The sequence below is a fragment of the Aspergillus tubingensis genome, assembly GCF_013340325.1.
Source record: "Aspergillus tubingensis WU-2223L DNA, scaffold_15, whole genome shotgun sequence".
NCBI lineage: Eukaryota > Fungi > Ascomycota > Eurotiomycetes > Eurotiales > Aspergillaceae > Aspergillus > Aspergillus tubingensis.
In genome coordinates this window covers 1,016,615-1,035,826 of record NW_023336289.1, presented here as the reverse complement: position 1 = coordinate 1,035,826, position 19,212 = coordinate 1,016,615, and the positions used below count along the sequence as shown (strand labels likewise).

The 19,212-nt window shown below is 50.4% G+C and overlaps 6 protein-coding genes across 6 annotated transcripts; 3 read left to right on the top strand and 3 right to left on the bottom strand.

Moving 5' to 3' along the window:
- Positions 1–3,991: 3,991 nt before the first annotated feature.
- Positions 3,992–5,786, top strand: AtWU_11180 (monosaccharide transporter; the record flags this gene model as incomplete). The annotated part of the gene is made up of 4 exons (XM_035506282.1): positions 3,992–4,085; positions 4,153–4,260; positions 4,329–4,869; positions 4,946–5,786. The coding sequence occupies 4 exons, from the start codon at positions 3,992–3,994 to the stop codon at positions 5,784–5,786; spliced, it is 1,584 nt and encodes a 527-aa protein (XP_035362175.1).
- A 1,022-nt stretch (positions 5,787–6,808) lies between these two features.
- AtWU_11179 (6-phosphogluconate dehydrogenase C-terminal domain-like protein) lies at positions 6,809–7,903 on the bottom strand (the record flags this gene model as incomplete). The annotated part of the gene is made up of 3 exons (XM_035506281.1): positions 6,809–6,953; positions 7,027–7,728; positions 7,788–7,903. The coding sequence occupies 3 exons, from the start codon at positions 7,901–7,903 to the stop codon at positions 6,809–6,811; spliced, it is 963 nt and encodes a 320-aa protein (XP_035362174.1).
- A 1,994-nt stretch (positions 7,904–9,897) lies between these two features.
- AtWU_11178 (tyrosinase family protein) lies at positions 9,898–11,122 on the top strand (the record flags this gene model as incomplete). Its single annotated transcript, XM_035506280.1, has 4 exons — positions 9,898–9,995; positions 10,046–10,171; positions 10,230–10,352; positions 10,417–11,122. 4 exons carry the CDS (start codon positions 9,898–9,900, stop codon positions 11,120–11,122), a joined length of 1,053 nt encoding a protein of 350 aa, XP_035362173.1.
- An 83-nt stretch (positions 11,123–11,205) lies between these two features.
- AtWU_11177 (uncharacterized protein) lies at positions 11,206–11,949 on the bottom strand (the record flags this gene model as incomplete). Its single annotated transcript, XM_035506279.1, has 1 exon — positions 11,206–11,949. One exon carries the CDS (start codon positions 11,947–11,949, stop codon positions 11,206–11,208), a length of 744 nt encoding a protein of 247 aa, XP_035362172.1.
- A 3,374-nt stretch (positions 11,950–15,323) lies between these two features.
- On the top strand, positions 15,324–16,129 carry AtWU_11176 (uncharacterized protein; the record flags this gene model as incomplete). The annotated part of the gene is made up of 2 exons (XM_035506278.1): positions 15,324–15,547; positions 15,613–16,129. The coding sequence occupies 2 exons, from the start codon at positions 15,324–15,326 to the stop codon at positions 16,127–16,129; spliced, it is 741 nt and encodes a 246-aa protein (XP_035362171.1).
- A 1,164-nt stretch (positions 16,130–17,293) lies between these two features.
- Positions 17,294–17,860, bottom strand: AtWU_11175 (LysM peptidoglycan-binding domain-containing protein; the record flags this gene model as incomplete). Its single annotated transcript, XM_035506277.1, has 1 exon — positions 17,294–17,860. One exon carries the CDS (start codon positions 17,858–17,860, stop codon positions 17,294–17,296), a length of 567 nt encoding a protein of 188 aa, XP_035362170.1.
- Positions 17,861–19,212: the final 1,352 nt, after the last annotated feature.

Below are 19,212 nucleotides of genomic sequence, written 5' to 3'. Positions count from 1 at the left end.
ATCCTTGTGTTTTCCCCGTCCACTTGGAGGTAGGCATTACGGCGTTGATGCCTGCAGCTAATGCTAAAGCTCTTATTTTTCCACAATAGGTAGACAGCTGATACAGCACTGACTGACAGTCGCTTCGATGTCATCATCATCGGCGGTTTAGCCCGCAGAGACTCATTTGACTAGTGCATCCTGGAAAAGCGTCGTTCGCCGCTGTTTAGGCAGCAGATACGCTCGGACAAAGCAGAGACTAAACCGCATGATGATGCAGCGTCATGGTCTCCATCATCACCATCATGAACTATCCAGCAAACAGCATGTGCCGGTCGCTTAGTCGGCTGCGAACTCACTCCTGAGTGGTGTTATTCTACTTAGTTTTCCAGGTCGTTTCTTTTACCCGGTTGGTCTGTTCGCGCCGGCGCAAGGAAAATTATCATCGTCATTATTCGACCCGAGCAACAGCTTCCACGCAGTTTGACTGCTTAGGTGGACCCTTGGGTGGTCGATTCCGTGCCGATGATTCGATATCCGGGAATCCGCCGTGTTCCGGAAAAAAAATGCGCGAGTCGGCGAAAAACACACATGTCTCTCTAGGCTAGACTTTAGTCTAGATAGCTAGATTCATGCAATCTGTCTCTTGGTCGGTGAAATTAATTTTCCCTACGAGCATCCGAAAGGAATGGGGCCATGTGCGTGATGGAGACCTACTTTTTTTCCGTTCTGGAGAGGAGAGGAGGAGGGGAGGACCCAGAAAAGTCAGATTGTGCTACCCTTGAATGAGCCAATCTTGGGTTTGGTTCCGACACAGGAACAGTCAACCGAGTTGGGAGGGAGCCAATGGAAAGGCGGAGGGCCGAGGGAAGATGACGATTTTCGGTCGGCGCGCGATGTTTTAGCCCCCCCGACCGCATCCACTCGATCTCCTCGAAAAACCGGGTCCGCCTCTCTATTTCCCCCCACATGCTTTTTTCCCTTCGCGCCAGAGCCCCCACCCCGTTTTTTGCCGAGAAAGACTTGTCGATTCTTGGTCGACTCTTGTTCCTATACCAAGGCGAAATACGATGAGCTTCGGTATTTCTTCTCTGGCTTGTCGCCTTGGCGCCGAGTTTTCGCGGTCAGTGCGGGTATACCGGAACGCCATTGACGTAGTTGGCCCGGCAAAAGATGGGGGACTTCACGCAGGGTTTTCCGGGGGGGTGAAGAGAGGGGGGCAATGATGGGGATGGGAGGGGTGGAAGGATTCGCCACGAGATCTCTGACAGGCACGTTCAGCTGCGCGACCATGGGAAGGAAAGACGATGGCAGATCCGGGCGCATAATTTCCTTACGGGACTACAGGACTGTCAAGTGTCAGAGTTTGCATTATTGGGAGAGAGAAAAATGGGAAGAGTGATATCTTAGGTCCAATTAGCACCGGTGGAGACCATGAGGTGCGACTATGTCGCAGGCTCGCAGCTCACCTTGCAGGATGTCTGTCTGTTAGGAGAGATAATAGTAATATTACTTTTCCACATCTGTCGCTACGAAATTCCGCTGCCTGCTCTTGGCTTGTCTCATGGGGAAATAAGAAAAAAACGAAGGATGGATCGATGTTTTTTTAATTCTCATGCAGTGAGCCACGGCTAATCATATTGCTCTGCGCGTGTTGTCGGAGGGAAGGTGTTGGGACGGGCCAGCGGACAGTTTGATCTAAGTCTTTTTCCGGCATTCGGTGGAGATGCGAATTTGAGAATCATTGGATAAAGGCATGGAATGCTAGCAATTGGCAGATGTCGCTGATAGTCGGAAATGGAAGGAGGAGAGAGAATCACTTGACGAAAAGGGTAAATCAACAAGAGGGGGAAAAGGAAAAAAAAAAAAAAAAAAGAAAAGAAAAGAAAATGCTGTAGCGGTTACATCCTTCTCTCACCCTCGGGACGCTAGTTCCATTCGGGCCAAAATCAGAGAGATGATGGAGATGGAGATGGAGACGCGGAGAGAGAGGGTGATATTAGCCCATAGTATAGACTAGTTCACTTAGTAGGAGGTGGGGGAGAAGAGAGAGAGAAAGGGAAAAATTGGGGAGCTGGAGACACCGTCGCGGCCAGAGACGGTGCGGGGTGGAGCCTCCCAGCCGACGGTGGAGGATGGCGTCGAATCACCATGCAAAGCCTCCCTCCTAAAGCACCATGAAGGAGGAGCCTTTACCCTACCATTCCCCTCCAGGTTAAACCTCTTTGGGCCAGAGCTTATTCATACTGTTGTAGATATCATTATTAACTTCATCTTTCCATTGGCGCATGAGGTGTCTCGCCTTGCAGGATGAAGGACGCTAGGCGCGGTCGGGAAACCCAACGGAAACGGCTTCCCGAACGACGGCCGAATCTCGTTGCATTCATGCCGTCTGCTTTTCGTGACGCGAGGATTCGGGACGGCAGAAGGGCAGGAGGGTAGGTAAGTTCGCTACGGTATGAGAATATGCTGCGGTTTCATGCTGGGAAAAAAAAAGAAGGTGGTGAACGGCCCCATATGGTTGACCCTTGAATGACGGGGATGCGGTTAAAGATGAGTGGACATTTGGCGGCTGAAATGCTGAACGCACAATGGCGCCCGCATTCAGCCTGGCTACAGTGCAAAGCACGCACACATAATACGATGGGCGAAGATTATTCAGCCAACATCCAATCTAGCTTAACTAACTAACTCACTGAGAGTTAGGCGAACTTCCCCGTGGGATTTTGGCGATGCCTTTCCTTCCCTCGCTTAAGTTGCTACCTTCGGACAACGAGGGTTACCAAATAGGCAGGTCAGCCCTGCGCGGTCAGCTCCACGTTTGGGTTCAGGTTCCCGCAACGATGGACGGGCGCGGCAACGATTGGCCAGGGCGTGCGCGCACGTCCGCTCTCATAGGCTGGCGGCTTTTTCAGGGCAGGATCATGGAAAAGTGGAGCCGCACGGTGTCCTCGGGTTGGTGGTACTTAGTTGGTTGATGATGATGATGATGATGATGATAGTGGATGATGGTGGAGGAGAAGATGGTGTGAAGCCATCCATCAGCCCAGAAGGGAGGGATGGATATTGAATGGAGTGGAAAAAGATTTTTTGTCACCTTGGTGGTAGAATAGGAGAATGAGAGAATCTGACCTGTGCTGTACTTTGTACATTGTAGTACTTAACTTACTCAAAGGACTGAATGGCCAATAAGAAGATACAGGGGCCGACCCGAATGTTAGACTAAGTATCTGTGTACAATCCGTGGATAAATGAGACCAGTATGTATGGTTCCCCCTTTTTTCGCTGTGTTCGAACCTTTCTTTTTTCCCGAATTTTACTGCTTTGGATTTTTCTTTTCGAATTTTTGCTTTTGTTTTTCCGCTGGTTTAATAAATAAAACAAAATATTGAATTTTTTTATTTAATTTCCTTTTTAGATTACCCAAGGGGGAAAAGGCACCAAGACCGGGCTGCGTGATGTCATTGCTCACTGCATTTCCAGCGCATCCACAAGTGGGCCACGGGACTGCGCCAAAAAAGATGCTTAACCCAGCGTTATTGATGCATCCGGTCCCCTGCTCCACAAAACAAACAATGGTACGGCTCACTATGGGTCTGCGTAGCTTGGTGGAGCTCTCCCTCCTCCTCCTTCTCCTCCTCCTCCTCTCCAGTTAGTTAGTTTTAGTTCAGTTCGGGGGATAAGAGATTGTCGGCCAACATGCATGCTTGCCACAACCGACAGGCCTGTCGTCTTCGAGAAAGTAGATAACCCCCCTTCTTCCCCCCGTCTTCTCCGCGTTGGCTCCAGTCCTGTTTTTATTTTTTTCTTCTCTTGTGTCACATCACAACTCCTCCTCCTTTCGACCAAGACATCAAACAAAAGGAGCAACGCGACAGGAGTCCTCTTTAGGAGAAGTGAGCGAGTCAACTTAAGTGTTCGATCGCTCCCCAGATTCATTGACCATTGTCCTCATCCATTGGTCATATCTCTCGACAACAACAATTCTTCTTTCGCATAGCATCACTTCACAATGGCGCCGACCTACGCTGGCCTGTCGGGCAGGAAACTGTCCCTGGCCGTCTCGACAATTGCGACGATGGGTTTCTTGCTGTTCGGTTATGATCGTGAGTTTCCCTCGCCGGCTATTTCCGATCTAGCCATCCCGTTCACATGCTAATCTCATACGTCTAGAGGGTGTCATGTCCGGTATTATCAGTGATACCGCGTTCGTAGACCTCTTCACTGCCACCAAGAACAACTCTACCATGCAGGCCTTGGTTACATCCGTTTATGAATTAGGTTAGTCGCAAATCCCCCTAACGATTTACAATTGCGGAACTCCAATTCTAACGCGTATCGTCGCATAGGTTGTCTGGTGGGCGCTATGTTCGCGCTCTTCTTCGGTGACAAGACTGGACGTAAATGGATGATCTTCTCCGGTGCCATTGTCATGATCATCGGTGTCGTCATTCAGGTCACCTCGTATGCCGGTCACATTCCTCTTCTGCAGTTCTTCATTGGTCGTGTCATCACCGGTATCGGTAACGGCATGAACACTTCCACTATCCCGACCTACCAGGCCGAGTGCTCCAAGACTAGCAACCGTGGTCTGCTCATCTGTATCGAGGGTGGTATCATCGCCATCGGTACTGCGATTGCCTACTGGATTGACTACGGTGCCCACTTCGGTAACAAGGACCTGGTGTGGCGTTTCCCCATTGCTTTCCAGATCTTCTTCGGTCTCATCATCATCGTCGGCATGTGGTTCCTTCCCGACTCCCCCCGTTACCTCATCTCCAAGGACCGCGTCCAGGAGGGTGAGTACGTGCTTGCCGCCCTGGGTGGTTGGGAGATCCACGACCACGAGACCCAGCTCCAGAAGCAGCTGGTCATTGACTCCATCAGAGCGTAAGTTTGCCAAGGGAAAAAAAAAAAAAAAAAAGGTGGATGACGCGTGGCACAAGTCGCTAACACTCAGCTCTAGTTCGAACGCCGCTGGCAAGGACGTCGGATATCGTGACCTTCTCACTGGTGGCCGCTCCCAGCACTTCCGTCGTATGGTCATCGGTTCCTCCTCGCAAATTTTCCAGCAGCTCGGTGGTTGCAACGCTGTCATCTACTACCTGCCTGTGTTGCTCCAGGACTCCCTTCACGAGACTGAGAACTTCTCCCTGGTCATTGGTGGTGTCAACATGATTGTCTACGCCATCTTTGCCACCTTCTCCTGGTTCTTCATTGAGAAGATCGGTCGTCGCAAGCTCTTCCTGGGTGGATCCTTCCTTCAGTGCATTGCCATGGTTATCACCTTTGCCTGTTTGATCCCTGGTGACCAGGAGACTGCCAAGGGTGCTGTCTTCGGTCTGTTCCTCTACATGGCCGCTTTCGGTGCCGCTTGGTTGCCTCTGCCCTGGTTGTACCCTGCTGAGCTGTCCCCCATCAAGACTCGTGCCAAGGCCAACGCTGTCTCGACCTGCAGCAACTGGCTCTTCAACTTCCTGATTGTCATGATCACCCCCGTCATGGTCTCCCACATTGGCTGGGGTACCTACCTGTTCTTCGCCGTCTTGAACGGTCTGTTCATCCCCTTCATCTGGTTCTTCTACCCCGAGACCGCCAACCGCTCTCTGGAGGAGATCGATATCATCTTCGCCAAGGGTTACACCGAGAACATCAGCTATGTGCGCGCTGCCCACGAGCTGCCCAAGCTCACCGACGACGAAGTCGAGCAGAAGGCCATCGAGTACGGCTTCGGAGGTGCCAGCGACGAGGAGAAGGTTACCACCGCCGAGGTCTCGGGCTCCAACTCCGCTCGCGAGTCGGAGTAAGGGTGAAGCATGGGATCTTTTGCATGGTCATGAATATAAAATGTTTGGAAGCATTTTCACGCTTTTTGATACCTGCTACGCGATTTTAGAGCATAGCCGGCTCTCTCTGAGACCACGGTCTAGGGAGTTCTAATCGTTATTATTCCCCCCTTGCTTTTTTTTACTCTTCTGTTACTTAGTTTTAGTGATACCAGTGCAAAACAGGAGGCCATGGGGCATCCTTGCGTGACAGAATTTAAACACTTGTGCATTCATATTACATTTTCCATACAACATTAATAGGTCCATCTTCCTGTGCTCTTTCCTAGCACTCTTCCAGACTTTCAACTTATACACGTAGCCTAAGGCAGTTACTATCACCACCCCCACAATATTCCCCTAGCCTCAGGCATTCCCCAGCACACAATGTGGGCTGAACCCGCAGGCAATTCCTCAAAGCCACACCCACCCTAGTCAGGCAAGTGGAGAGAGTCTACTTGCTGCCATGTGGCTGTCACACTTGCTCCACGCCTTCTATTCCTGTTTTTATTTCTTTTTTATTTCTGTCTTTTACCCCTCTCTCTGTGTCGATCAACGGACTGGAGCCATACCGATAGGTCAAGTGGGAACGTGCAGCTGCAAAGCATCCTGTTGGAGACAGTCAATCGGTAAAAGACACTTAGAGCTGCAGGTCACTTCTCCAGAGTGGACCAGGAAGATCCACACTATGGTTGAATCGCAGTAGTATGCACGGGTTAGCAAGTGCGGGGGCGAATTGATCGACCTGGATGGTTAGTCAATCCATTCTCTGTGGATGTCGTTGCTGTAGCGGCGGTGAGTTGTACTACGCCATAGGCTAGGACAAGTCCTCAATTCGGAAGATATCATACACTTCAGGTTATCACTGGAATTGAAAGTGAGAGGCACCCACCCAGTCAAGCTATGAACGCATGATATCTATAGTATGGATATGATATATCCAAAAGAAGCAATAGAATGCATACATACATACATAAATATATATCGTCGATGGAGTCAATCAATTAATCCTTCTTCACCTTCAAGCTCTTATCCAAACACTCCACCACGTCCTCGACCGTCTTCCCCCGCTGTCTATCATCCGGCTTCTCTTGCCCCAGGATAGGATCATCCGCGACGGTCTGATACACCTGAGCCACGGCGTAGAACCTAAAACATAGAAGTTGGCTAGTCAGTATCATAATCACCATGAATATACAGGAAGTATTTGGATCACACATACAAATCACTTTCAAAGCCCCCATCATCCCTCATCGTATCCCCAATTTCCTTCATCTCCCTCACCCACCGATACGCCTTCGGCGGCATCCCTACCACCCCCTTCTCCGCTATCCGCAGCGTCGCCGCATTATACTCCTCCATCAATTCTTGCAGCTGCGGAAGCACACCCATCGAATGCGCCGTAGTAAACGACTGAATAGCCAACGCGAAAAACCCCTTCGTCAGAGAAGCAAAGCACATCTTCAACCCGGTCGCTACACCAATCCGGTCCGAGATATGTTTGATATTCAGTGTGCGAGATAACTTCTCGTCTGGGAGTTTACCGGGACCGGAGACTATCAAGCTGGGACAATGCCAGGCTGGTTCGTTAGGGTTGGTTGGCTGCAATGGCCGCGGTGGGCCACCCACGATGCCTCCGTCGATGTACCGGAGGTAAGATGATGATGATCTCCCACTTGCTTCAGTAATGAGTGCCTCTATCTCGCGCGCTGTCTTTGGCGACACGGCATTCAGATCAATCACCCATAGCGGGGTATCGCGGACCGAGGGCCGCGCGGACGATGCTTCCACGATGCGCCGGGCGGTTGCGAGTGCATCCCTTGGTGGAACGATGGAGAGGAGGCAGTCGCTCTGGTCGACCAAGTCTTGCATCGAGGGACGGAGCTCAATGCCTGCTTCCCATGCTCGGCGTTGGGTGGCTTCGCTGTGGGGAATTGCGGTTAGCTGCGATGACAATCTGGAGGGGAATACTGATTATAGTACCTCCGATCGGCCGCATAGGTCAGGACTCGGTAATGATGGGCGATTAGGAGCTGGGCTATGCCCAGACCCATCTCCCCGATGGAGATGATACCGATGGCTTCGAAGGGGTATGACATGGTATCGATGATTGTGATGTATTTACAATGAGAAGGTTGAAATGATTAGAAAAGAGGAGTGATAGTGAGGGGTAGATTCGGGCCCTAATCAATAGCCCTGTTCCTCCCGCGGGCTTTTATCCTCCGTGCCGGGATGGTGGCACGGACTGTCACGTCACGCCATTCATATCACCACTCGGCAGACAAACAGCGATGCTGACTAGGTGTAGTAAGATGTTGGGTGACTGGGGTATGGATTGGCTGTTTCTTCATTGCTTGGGAGGAGGTTTTTTGAGGGTGTGGAGTGATTGCCATTGAACGGTCGCATGGTCGTCGCGCAATGAAATCTTGGATTTGGCGGTTTAGTCGCATTAAATGAAGATAGCGCTATCTTTGGGTATGACGTCGCTCCTTCCTATCGCTTCAGTTCCATCCAATACAGAGGTAGAGCTTATCGTGTACGGGTGGCTAGTGCTGAGGATGTGCTGTAGGCAGATAGGCCACTTAGGCTTTTTTTCTGTGTATGTCTTCGTGAAGTAAAACCAAGAGTAAACTTATCCCAATTCTCTGTCATCTAAGATTTGTTGGAAGGGCCTTCACCATATCAACCAGAGGGTCCTATCCGTTGTTCATAGGCTGATCAACTTACCCGAACACCCGCAAGTCCCTGCTATTTTTGAAGCGCTCCAAAGATTACGTTGGAGAGCCAAAGCATACCACGAGGCATGAATAGAAAGTAAAGGCGCCATAGCCACATCGTCGAAGCTAATTAGGCGCAGATATCGGACACGAACTATCGCTGTGTTGTTCCCGGATAGCCCCTTGCTTCAACCGCGATCCTAGCGTGTTGTTGAGGGGAGATGAGTAGTTGTGGATGGAGAGATCCGCGCCCTTGCAGCGTGAACCTTGATGCAAGGGGTGCCCCTCTTATGAAAAACAGCGTAGCGGACATTCCGCCCTTCAAGGGGCTCTCAATAGGACTGGAGGTGAGAATCTATACACATTTCAGCGCTACCACGTAATTTCCTTTACCTGATGCCCCTGTTGCCCACGTTGCCCTGGTGGGGTTTAGCGGCGCCTCAGAGTTCGCGATCGTATATTATGCTCGAGTAATCAGTTGGTTGTATGCTAATATAATCGAAGGGGCTGGTAGACCCAAAGTGCCGTTGAGGAATGCCCCCAAGCTGGACATTTACGAGCCATCACTGGTAGCCTGATACGATGTTCCAGAAAAAAGCTAGCACTCATGGCTGTTAACAACATTTGGCTACAGCTATGGTCATGATGGTTCATTTCTTACTGTTGTACGTATGGTCACAAGACTCCATATATGTGACAGTAGGAGATAGCTTTCTACCATTCGTGAGAATCTCGAGAGCTTATGCGGCAAGCTGCCACATGCTAGCCATGTAGAGCTATACCTAAGATGCATAAAGCATTGACGCAGTGGCTTTTCTATACTTCATGCATACATCAGCTGAAACGCAATCAAGGCTTAAACAAGAGCAGAAGAATTCGATAGTGTCTTCAAGTTAGTTTAGCGGCATCTTGCCAAGATACCATGGCACCTTATATTCGAACTTATTCTGGTCAAAGCAACAGACTTCGAGCATGCCATGATGCGCCAAAGCAAGTTTATCTAGTGTTGGATCTATTTTCGGTAACTGAACCGTCGGCTGTTCAGTCTGGAGTACGCCAAAGAAATGTGGCACATTGTGATTACAAGGAAACGTCATGCCCGATTCATCCTGTGCCCAGCATTCCAGTACAGGCACCGTCCCTGATGATCTGACCAGGAGGCGAACCGATTGGCGGCTCGGCTGCGCCAATACCAGGGACTGCGTGCGGTATCCACAGATTCTCATATGGATGGGGACATCTTATCAAAAGCCGAAGGATCTGGCTTACAGACTTCTGACATGGGTATATAAGTGATGCTATAGTACCCTTCGGGGAAATTCCCATGATCCTTGACTCCAACACCAAGTGATGCTTTATAATTAAAGTAGAATACAATGCGTGCATGGTATTCTGTACTTCTTCTCCCGGTCCTGGTGGCCTCAACTGCAACCGACCAATGCCGTCCTTCACAGGCCAGCAGCCGCAAAGACTGGTACATCCCGTCCTACACCCTTCCTCCCACCTCAAAGCTAACATCACCAGGGGTGACTTGACCACTCAAGAAAGAACCGACTATATCGACGCAGTCTGGTGCCTACGAGGGCGTCCAGCACTCCTCCCCAACGACCAATACCCAGGTGTACGAGACCGCCACGATGACTTCGTAGCGTAAGTGTACAACCCCCACCACCTATTCTAGCCTAGCCCTCATCTAACGAACATCCAGCACGCACATCAACTACACCCTGCACATCCACAACGACGGCCTCCTCCTCCCTTGGCACCGACACTTCCTCCACCTCTACGAAAAAGCCCTCCAAGATGAATGCAACTACCAAGGAAGTGTTCCGTAAGCTCTCTCCCCATCCCTCCCCAACCAATTTTCCCTCTTAACTCCCAAATTATCCCTCCAGATACTGGAACTGGCCCCTAACCACTAACCTAACCGCCACGCCCCTCTTCGATGGATCCCCCACCTCCCTCTCTGGCAACGGCTTACCCCAGAACAACACTTCCACCCTATGCCCCTTAAACATCTCTCCCTGCCCATCGCCCGGCACCGGCGGCGGGTGCGTAACCACCGGCCCACTCTCGACCTGGGTCATGCACCTCGGCCCCTTCTCCCTCTCGCAAGTAATCCCCTACGGCGACCTCCCCGCCAACGCTTTTGCCTACAACCCACGCTGTCTCACTCGGAACTTCACAACGGACTGGCTCGCTGCCCTGAACACCCAGGACAAAGTGGACGACATGATTGCGGCCGCCGATCTCCAGGAGTTCTTGGAGCTGATGAGTCCAAGTGCGAATGGGTATGCGGGGGCTCATGAGGGCGGGCATGCCAGTGTGGGGGCGAATATGTTGGACACGTTTGCGTCGGCGCAGGACCCTGTGTTCTTTTTGCATCATGCTATGGTGGATAGAGTGTGGACGTTGTGGCAGTGGGGGGATTGGGAGGAGAGGAAAGGGGCTGTGAATGGGACGACGGTCGTGCATGACCCGCCTGGGGCGCCGGTGGTGACACTGGATACGGTGATGGAATTTGGGGTGTTGGATGAGCCGAGGAGGGTGGAGGAGGTTATGGATGTGTTTGGGGGGGACTACTGTTATCGGTATGATTAGGATGTCTTATAAGGTTAAGGGTGTAGGTTTGTTCATGTATACACTCGGTATATAGAGCATAGTATAGTAAAGGAAGTGCCTTCTCAATACACAGTCGCCTGCTGAACATCAACATGTCCCGAAAATAACTCCTCCTTGCCCGGATCTTCCGGCAGCTCGACACCATAGAACTTCTTCAATACGTCCTGAATCACATCATAGCAAGCGCCATACCGCACGAGCTTCATATCCCGGAAGTTGATAATTGTCGATGACGCCCGCGGCACACTAAACGTGCGCTTCCCATAATCGATCACGATATCCGCGGCCTCCACTATCTCGGGCTCAATATCCTCAATGCGGACCTTCATCCCCGACCCTGAGATATTGGCCGACGAACCGAGCAGTGGTAATCCCGCTGCATGACACAAACGAATGAGTTCCTCCTGGAAGGGTCCTCCATTGACTAGCATGGAAAGGGTGCCGTCGTGCGTGCAGCGTGAGAGCAACTCAGGGCCAAGTTTCTGGATGATTGGGTGGTCGGGCCGAAACGGGGCCGCGACGCCGACGGGCACATCTAGATCCACGGTTAAGGTCCGAACCATGGACTCTTCGCGGGCCGGGAGGACGTGAATTTCTTGATGGAGCGCGTAGCTTCCGATCATGGCGTGCTTCTTGTGTGGTTTGCGGCGCTTCGTTGTGAAGAGGCGGTCCAGGGCTGCTGGGTCGCTGGCCACCAGGCCGTAGCCGATGCTGCCGGGGATGAGGGCAATGCCTTGATTTTTGATCACTTCGAAGACGCGCTGGGCGTCGCGAGGGACGTCAATTGGGGTGGTTGAGTAGGTCATTGTGCTTATGTTTGGGGTAAGGGGAGTAGAGTGGAGAGAAGGATTCTGATGCTGGTGTTGGTGGGGAGAAGGATCCTGGGGCGAGGATCCGGGGGAGCTTATAAGCTAGAGATCTTACGTGCGGGGTGCAGTAGACGCGAAAAGGGAAGAGGAAGGCTGTTCGTGTGACTGTGATCATGCTGACGCCACTTTCATCATGTCTCTATACCTGGGTACCTGGGAATAATTCTCCGGCAATCGGGCGGAGAAGTGACAACAGGCAGCAGAGGTAAACAAAGGAATTAAGCGCAATTGCCTCGGGTAGACGAAAGACAACATACCGAGCACCGATTTGAAATTGCCTCGTTCGGGTTCACTCATAATTTCCAGCTGGTGGTTGGTCGTTTGACTGATCGGACCCTCTGTTGCTCGGACGGTGTGGCGGTGACCTTGGATGAACGGAACACGCGGCAGCTCGAACAAGGTTTCATTCATGCCGGTAGCCGGGATTTCGATTAGATCGCCTGGACATCTGCATTCGGCTCTTCGGAATAGACCAGTTCAGGAAGGTGATGGGGTTGTTGTTGTTGGTCTTGCGTGTGTTGTGGACAGTCACTAATGGTGACGTACCCGATGGGGTCAAGTCGGGTACCCATTGCTTTTGGCTTTTGCAACTGGAAGCATATAGAGGATACGGGGAGTGACAGTCAACCATGAACGTCGAGATGGCCAGTATGGGACCGAGGTAACATTGATAGTGGTGAATTATCTTGATAGCGGGTGTGGGATCGCCTTCGCTGTGTCACTCCACGAAAAGCATAGCTCGACTACTTATTCAACAAGTAGGGGCAAAATAAACTGTGCTGCGAGACTGAGAAAGACGTTCAGAATGCATTCAACAGCCAACCAGTCATACTGGACATGTGATACTACTGTCGACGTATATCAGTCCCTCAGTTATTACAGCAGAATACGTCCATGAGACTATAGGTTTCTATTCGAAGGATGGGTCAGTACCCCCGCCATTAATCTGGGGAGCACGGTCTAATCTTGACATACTGCAACGAGCGAACTGGCTAGCTCTCCAGCTACATTAGAGCGCTCGCCACAACTTTCAGGCATATTTGGACATTAAGAATGCTTGTCCTGCCGCGCTGTCAGAAGGGGGAGCTGTAGAGGGTTTACCAGCTCACTATGCGCTCCAAAGTATTTTTACTGGGCTCCTTTCAAGGCTAATAGCAGCCATTACGATAACAGGCAGGGGAGTTGGAGCACGGGGCCCTGGTGTGACTAGCTGAGAGGCTTTCGACGAGTTGGACTTGGTGGAGAAGCCAGGGATTACGCCTTATCTGGGTCTTCTACAGGATATCTTCATGGAGCATGAGGGCAACCATTGGGACATGACAAAAATCTCGGCGTAGGAGAGTACACTAAGAGGGTAGTCTTAGATGTCCTGAATTACGAAGCATCAGCACGCAACTCATGTCCACATTATACGGGCTCTTGCAGCCTCTCCATGGCAACGACCCGTAAAGTCATGATTGTGGGCCACCGACCTGGCTGGAAGCACAGCAAAACAGGGCTAACTGACAGAATAATGCGGAAGTTTCAGCTACAGTCTAGTTCGAGCTAAAGACCTACCAGGGCCCTGACTTCAAGTGACAAAAGCTATTACTAGCCGGTATACCCATGCTAGATTGCAGTCTTTGATTCCGCCTGGGATCGGAAGTTTTCATCAAGGCAACCAAGCATCTCAGTCACGATTTCTCCCGTGAATCCGTAAATGCAGCATGCGCTAGCCTCCTGTGTCGAGATTTTGGGGATGCTGAAACTGGCGACAGTCCCCGACGCAAAGTCCGATCACTCCGATCTCTTTGGCGGTGAAGCTATAGACAGGGATTAAGCAGCGAAGAGGAGGGGAAAGAATGCAAACTGTAGGCGTGATTTGTGTGCACAATTCGAGTTCGACCTCTGGAACTGAGGGAGGTATTGGATAGATCGAGTGCGAATATAACTTGTACAATACACCATACTAGGGTATGAAATACACAGTGTAGGATTTGTGGTTGCACGCTAAAAATACGCAGATGAAGTTGATAGATCCAATGGAGCGCGGGGAAGCACATCGTCTGATAAGCTAGGCGGGAATTGTGTGCGATGAATCGTGAAGGCAGGGGTGGTGGGCAGAAAGTTGTGGAGTTCCACTCACGGGTTGCTTCTTCGCGCCGAGTCGCTTGCTTCCTGACTCTCTGAGCGAAGCAGCTGCTGGCTCGTTAAGTGGCATTGGCTCGAAGACTGGAGGCATAACCGTAAAAGGAAGACGAGAGTAGAATAACCTCGAACAAGGTTCTGTCATGCAAGCCGGGCCGAGATCGGGCGGACGCTACTTTTGCCGCGGTCGAAAGCGGCCCAGATTCAACGCTCTATAGCCGAGTTAGGGCCTGAATACATTAGCATACATTATCACCTGCTAGGAGAGCTTGGTGTAGTACTTACGTATACGGGGAGTAGCTGCTACATGGCACTTCGTATTGTAAGAAAATAGATGCATGTCGGAGTTTATTGGCTGCGTTTTAACGATCCCAAGCAGTGTTCAAATTGAGGATCTGCTGGGATTTTTGCAGAAGGCGGCTCGAGCCGGTCCATGGCGTCCGAAAGTCATCGGCCTGTCAGTTTGTTCAATGGAGCTGATCGCCTACGACGGTTACTGGTGTACTTAGTAGTCAAGAGCCCGCTGATATGATTACTCACATATCTAGGAAGTATTGTACCCTGACACTGTCAGTGCTTAGTCTATCGGATCAGTTGAGGTTCAACTTCTCGAATCCGAATCCGCCGACTGTGCCTTCCAGTCAGTCAGAAGAATTATGCATACTCCGTACAGTAAGTATACAACTGTTGACATATCACTCAGCTTGAGTCCTGTAAGCCCCACCTATACAGATCACATTCAAAAGGATGTTTCAGTCCAGAGTACCTGCTTGTAGACCCACTTCCCGACTCAGCCGTCAGGTAGGAAGACCCATTCATGGTATATCGGATATATCACCCACAGATTTTGCTCGGTGCCTGCGTTTAACCTGCTCACCAGTTGGCCAGATCACAGCAGACTGCAGTCGGACAGACATAGAACTTGTGTCTTTACCAGCCACACCCAAAGCAAGTAGGTCGATGTCTATACATCAACTTGAAAAAAAAAAAAAAAAAAAAAAATACAAAAGTGCTTTAGACTACCAGGACTTCCCACATCGTGTGGGCTGAAAAGCTTTCCTCAGGCTACCCTATAAGACACAATCCGTACCCGTTCAGTTTTCATACTTCACCAAGACTTGACCGTTAGTTAGCCTTTCTCAACTCCCACTCTCTTCTCGTGGTAAAGCCACCTGCATATCACTATGCCCCGAAACTCTTCGAGACGGCAAACCAGGAACAGACCTGAGACGCCCCCGCGCACCCCATCAATAACCAGACGGTCTCCAATCTCGTGGAATTACATTGAAGATTGCATGCTACTGAGAGGAATGATCCAAGCTTTGAACGAAGGAACCCTCTCAAAGCACGTATTCGAGAAGCTAGTGAAGAAAAGAGGAGATGATCGCTATTCTGCTGATACTGCGAGGTAAGTTGCTATCTACTATTCCAGTTCATGATTCTTCAAGCCATGGATACTAACTTGATATTCAGACAGCGCTATAGATATCTCAGCAACATATGCACAGCAGTCGAGAAGGACCGCCGCAACCTCTTTCCACATTTGGTTATGCCAAAGCTCGAGGCGGACAAGCACGCAGACGATACGTACATAGAGCCGGAAGACGATTTTTTCCTATCGCCAAACCAAACACCATGTTCCAATGCGAGCACCTCTCCTTCAGTCGAGTCTTCCGCTACTCTGACCCCAACTCCCCGCCGCAGCCATCGGCGGAGCAGCCCTGAAGAGCCTGGCACACCCACCCGCGCATACCACCGTAGGGAATCTGACCGACGGCAGAGCGGTGCTCCTTATCAGCGTGGTGGTTCGTCGCGAACGAACACCCAGCCTCCTGCAAGAACTCCCGCTCCTCCCAGGCGTACTCAAGGACCGAGTACCTCGCGTGGTTCTCGCCAGTCACGATCTAGGTATCGAACAACCGCGGCCAACCAGAATGTCCCGGCTGAGAGCCAACATTGGAACTTTGCGGCGAGCTTCACCCAAAATTGATTGCCGGTCTGTTCAATGAATCCTAGTTTTGTCTTTCACTCATTTCGGCTTCCTGTTATTTAATTTTGCTCGAGGGTTCCAGCAGTTGTCGGACCTGTCACTCGTTAGCTTATGCTTGGCTTTCTGCTCAATTGTTCCTTGATCCGTTCTCGAGGCTACTTTTTGGAGTGAAAGAATGAAAGAATATGTCCTGTTCAAGTTGTTGTGCTCTAATTGTGCTTAGCTCTACTTTTGTTTGCTTCTTTTTTTTCTTCCCTGAGCTGTTATTTTACTATCATGTTTCCATTTGACCTGATCCCAATTGCAAATAATGTATGACAGAATATGTATTAGTTAGTTCGGTTTAGAAAAATGCCACAATACATATAGAAAATAAATCCTACTCCATGGTTTAAGCCCTCTTCTTTCCCGTCTCTTCATTTATTTATATCTTCGACTCGATCCTGAAACAACTCTCTTCTCAACATTGCATAATGCTTCCACAACTACTAGACTCTTATTTCTTGAGCACCATGGGCCTCTCTAGAAGTGGTGTAGATACATGTCCCTATGTGTCTGTCAATTTCTGTACAATAGCTTCTATTACAACTCAAGTCCTTTTTGACTTTGTGACAAACTGACGTCTATCATATACGTCGTCTCTCGGGATCTCGCACTCGGGGCTACTCTTGATAACTTTACTATTGGTATCGAACCACCACGAGAATCTTTGGCTTACGTAGTATTTATCTCATTGTTCTTGTTACTAAATTGTATCTACGATCTATATGTTCGAAGTCTCTGGTCTTGGTAATCTTCATCATCTGATCTACCAAGTGAGAGGCTAACCAGGTGGTACAGCAGCGATTCAATGCTACGTGCATCAAAATGCTGTCAGGCCACAAGATCACCCTAACTATGCGCTATCTCTATTTATTCCTTCAGGCCGGCTTTTCTCTATATGGCTTATTCTGGTAGACTCCTGCTATGGAAGACTAGGATTATATGTACTGGACTAAATGGGTGTACCCGTTGTAACGCCGATCAAACAAAGTAGTTCATTATTACTCAATCCCTAGCTACTAGACTAAGTCCATACAAAAACGATGTCCAACATACCAAATCGTCAACCGGCACACCTGTCAAGGACCACATCATTCATAATCTCCCACATCGACCATAACCTTACAACACCCCCACACATATGTAATATCCCAACCACAAATTAGTACAACCCGTCCCCACTGCCGGGTTCCAAGCGATAATATCCGTCACTGACACACTCTTCTTCTGCGCCACTGTCGTACAGGTATCCCCAGAGGCAACCAGATAGAAGGCATCGCAGTTACTCACCATCCCCGATTGAGTGGGCAATGGAGTGGTAACACTCGTAGTGGTGGAGGTGGTAGTCGTAGATGTGGTTGTAGTGGTGGTAGTGTCACTCACTCCGGTACAGACATAGTACCCCAGCCAGAGAGTGTCGCAGCCGGAGCCAACACCCGGATTCCATGAGTAGAAGTTGGCAAGTGTGATACCGGCGCTGGAGGCAATGGTGACGCAGGTGTCGGTGCTGGATACTAGGTGGAAGGAGTCACAGTTGCTGGTCATGCCGGGCTGGATTGGAGAAGGGGTAGCCACGGCATTGATGGCTGCGGCGGCTGTGAGGGTGGTGGGAGTGCCGTCGCGGGGGAAGTGTACTGCGGCTGAAGCGAGTGAGAGGAGGGTAACGAGGGTGATGTATGTGAGATACATGGTGGATATTCTTGTAGTTCTTAATATCTTGAGAGGAGAGAGGCTGTTTCTGAGGATGAGAGATGAGTCTGGATGGTAGGGTAGGGAGGTGATTTATATAGTCTTCCATGATGGCAAAGCTACCTCTATGGAGGCATCAGTGAGATACTACTAGAGACGCCTATCTTGCCCTGGGCTCTCGTCAGGCAAGTCATGTCTTGGAATGATCCTGGTTGGTGATTCTGTATAGCGAGGATAGTCTGCAAAAGTCTCACCACGACGGACACTCCGGGTAAATCGGGTGACGAGGGTCTTGCTTCCGGGTGTTACCTTGTGAGGTGGAATTCACCTACTCAGTAGGACTGACGGCGGTAGTCTTCCCTTTCTGCACGACGTCTCTTCATATCCGTCGTAGTATTTCCGCTCCCGATGGCCAAGACCGCCTAATCCATTCCATAACGAAAGACGGTCCTTGTTTTCTAGAGCCTGAGACTAAAGTTATCCTCCTTCTAATGCAGCACCAGGTTTGTTCCGCAGCTGACCGAGACAACGGTGAACCACTCGGGAGACAGGGAAGTGGTATTCAGGCGTCCTACCGACCAGGATCGCTTGGAGCCTGAGAGGGAGGCTCGACACTGAAGGTGTATGTCTCACAAGTACAGAGTGCTGACTGGAGAGGTTTTACCGGACCCTGTTCGAACTCGAACTAGTTTTCGATAGTTGATGGGCTTGCATCCGGCTTGACTCTTTCTGATCCCCGCCAATTGCCTGATACTTCCTGATATGGAAAGCGTCGCCAATGACCAGACTAGTCCTCCTGCGTGTCGCTGCAATGCGACAACGCCACTCCTGCTACTAGGGTCTTGGTGCATTGGAGGGCTTTCGAAGAGGAGGGGGAAAATGCGGGGGAATGGCCGCGGGGAAGGTGAACGGGTCAGGAACCACACCAAACATCGAGAAATGGCATCTTGTCCACTTGTAGTCCATTATGCAAATCGGATTGTCTGCGGAGCAAAGTAGTATATTCAATCTCATCCGACAGTTCTTGAACCACTTCAACTATATTCGGGTACTGCTTGGACATTCGATACGATATGACGTGAGATTGTAACTGGTGGCGTCGGTAGTAATGCGGAGAAACTCCTGCTTGCTTGTTTGCTTGCTTGCTTGCTCAGTCGTACAACAGCATCAAGTCATCTCTTCATCGCATCAACCCATCACGCAGCTGCTCACATGGTGGTTGAGCGTCTGAGACTCACGGGCGGGGAAATGGAAATGTCTCAAGCCACGGCGAGTGGCATGTCTGACCTCATGGAACAGTTGAACATACTATAGCAGATGCTGACTGACGGGGTTTTGAATCAATGATTATA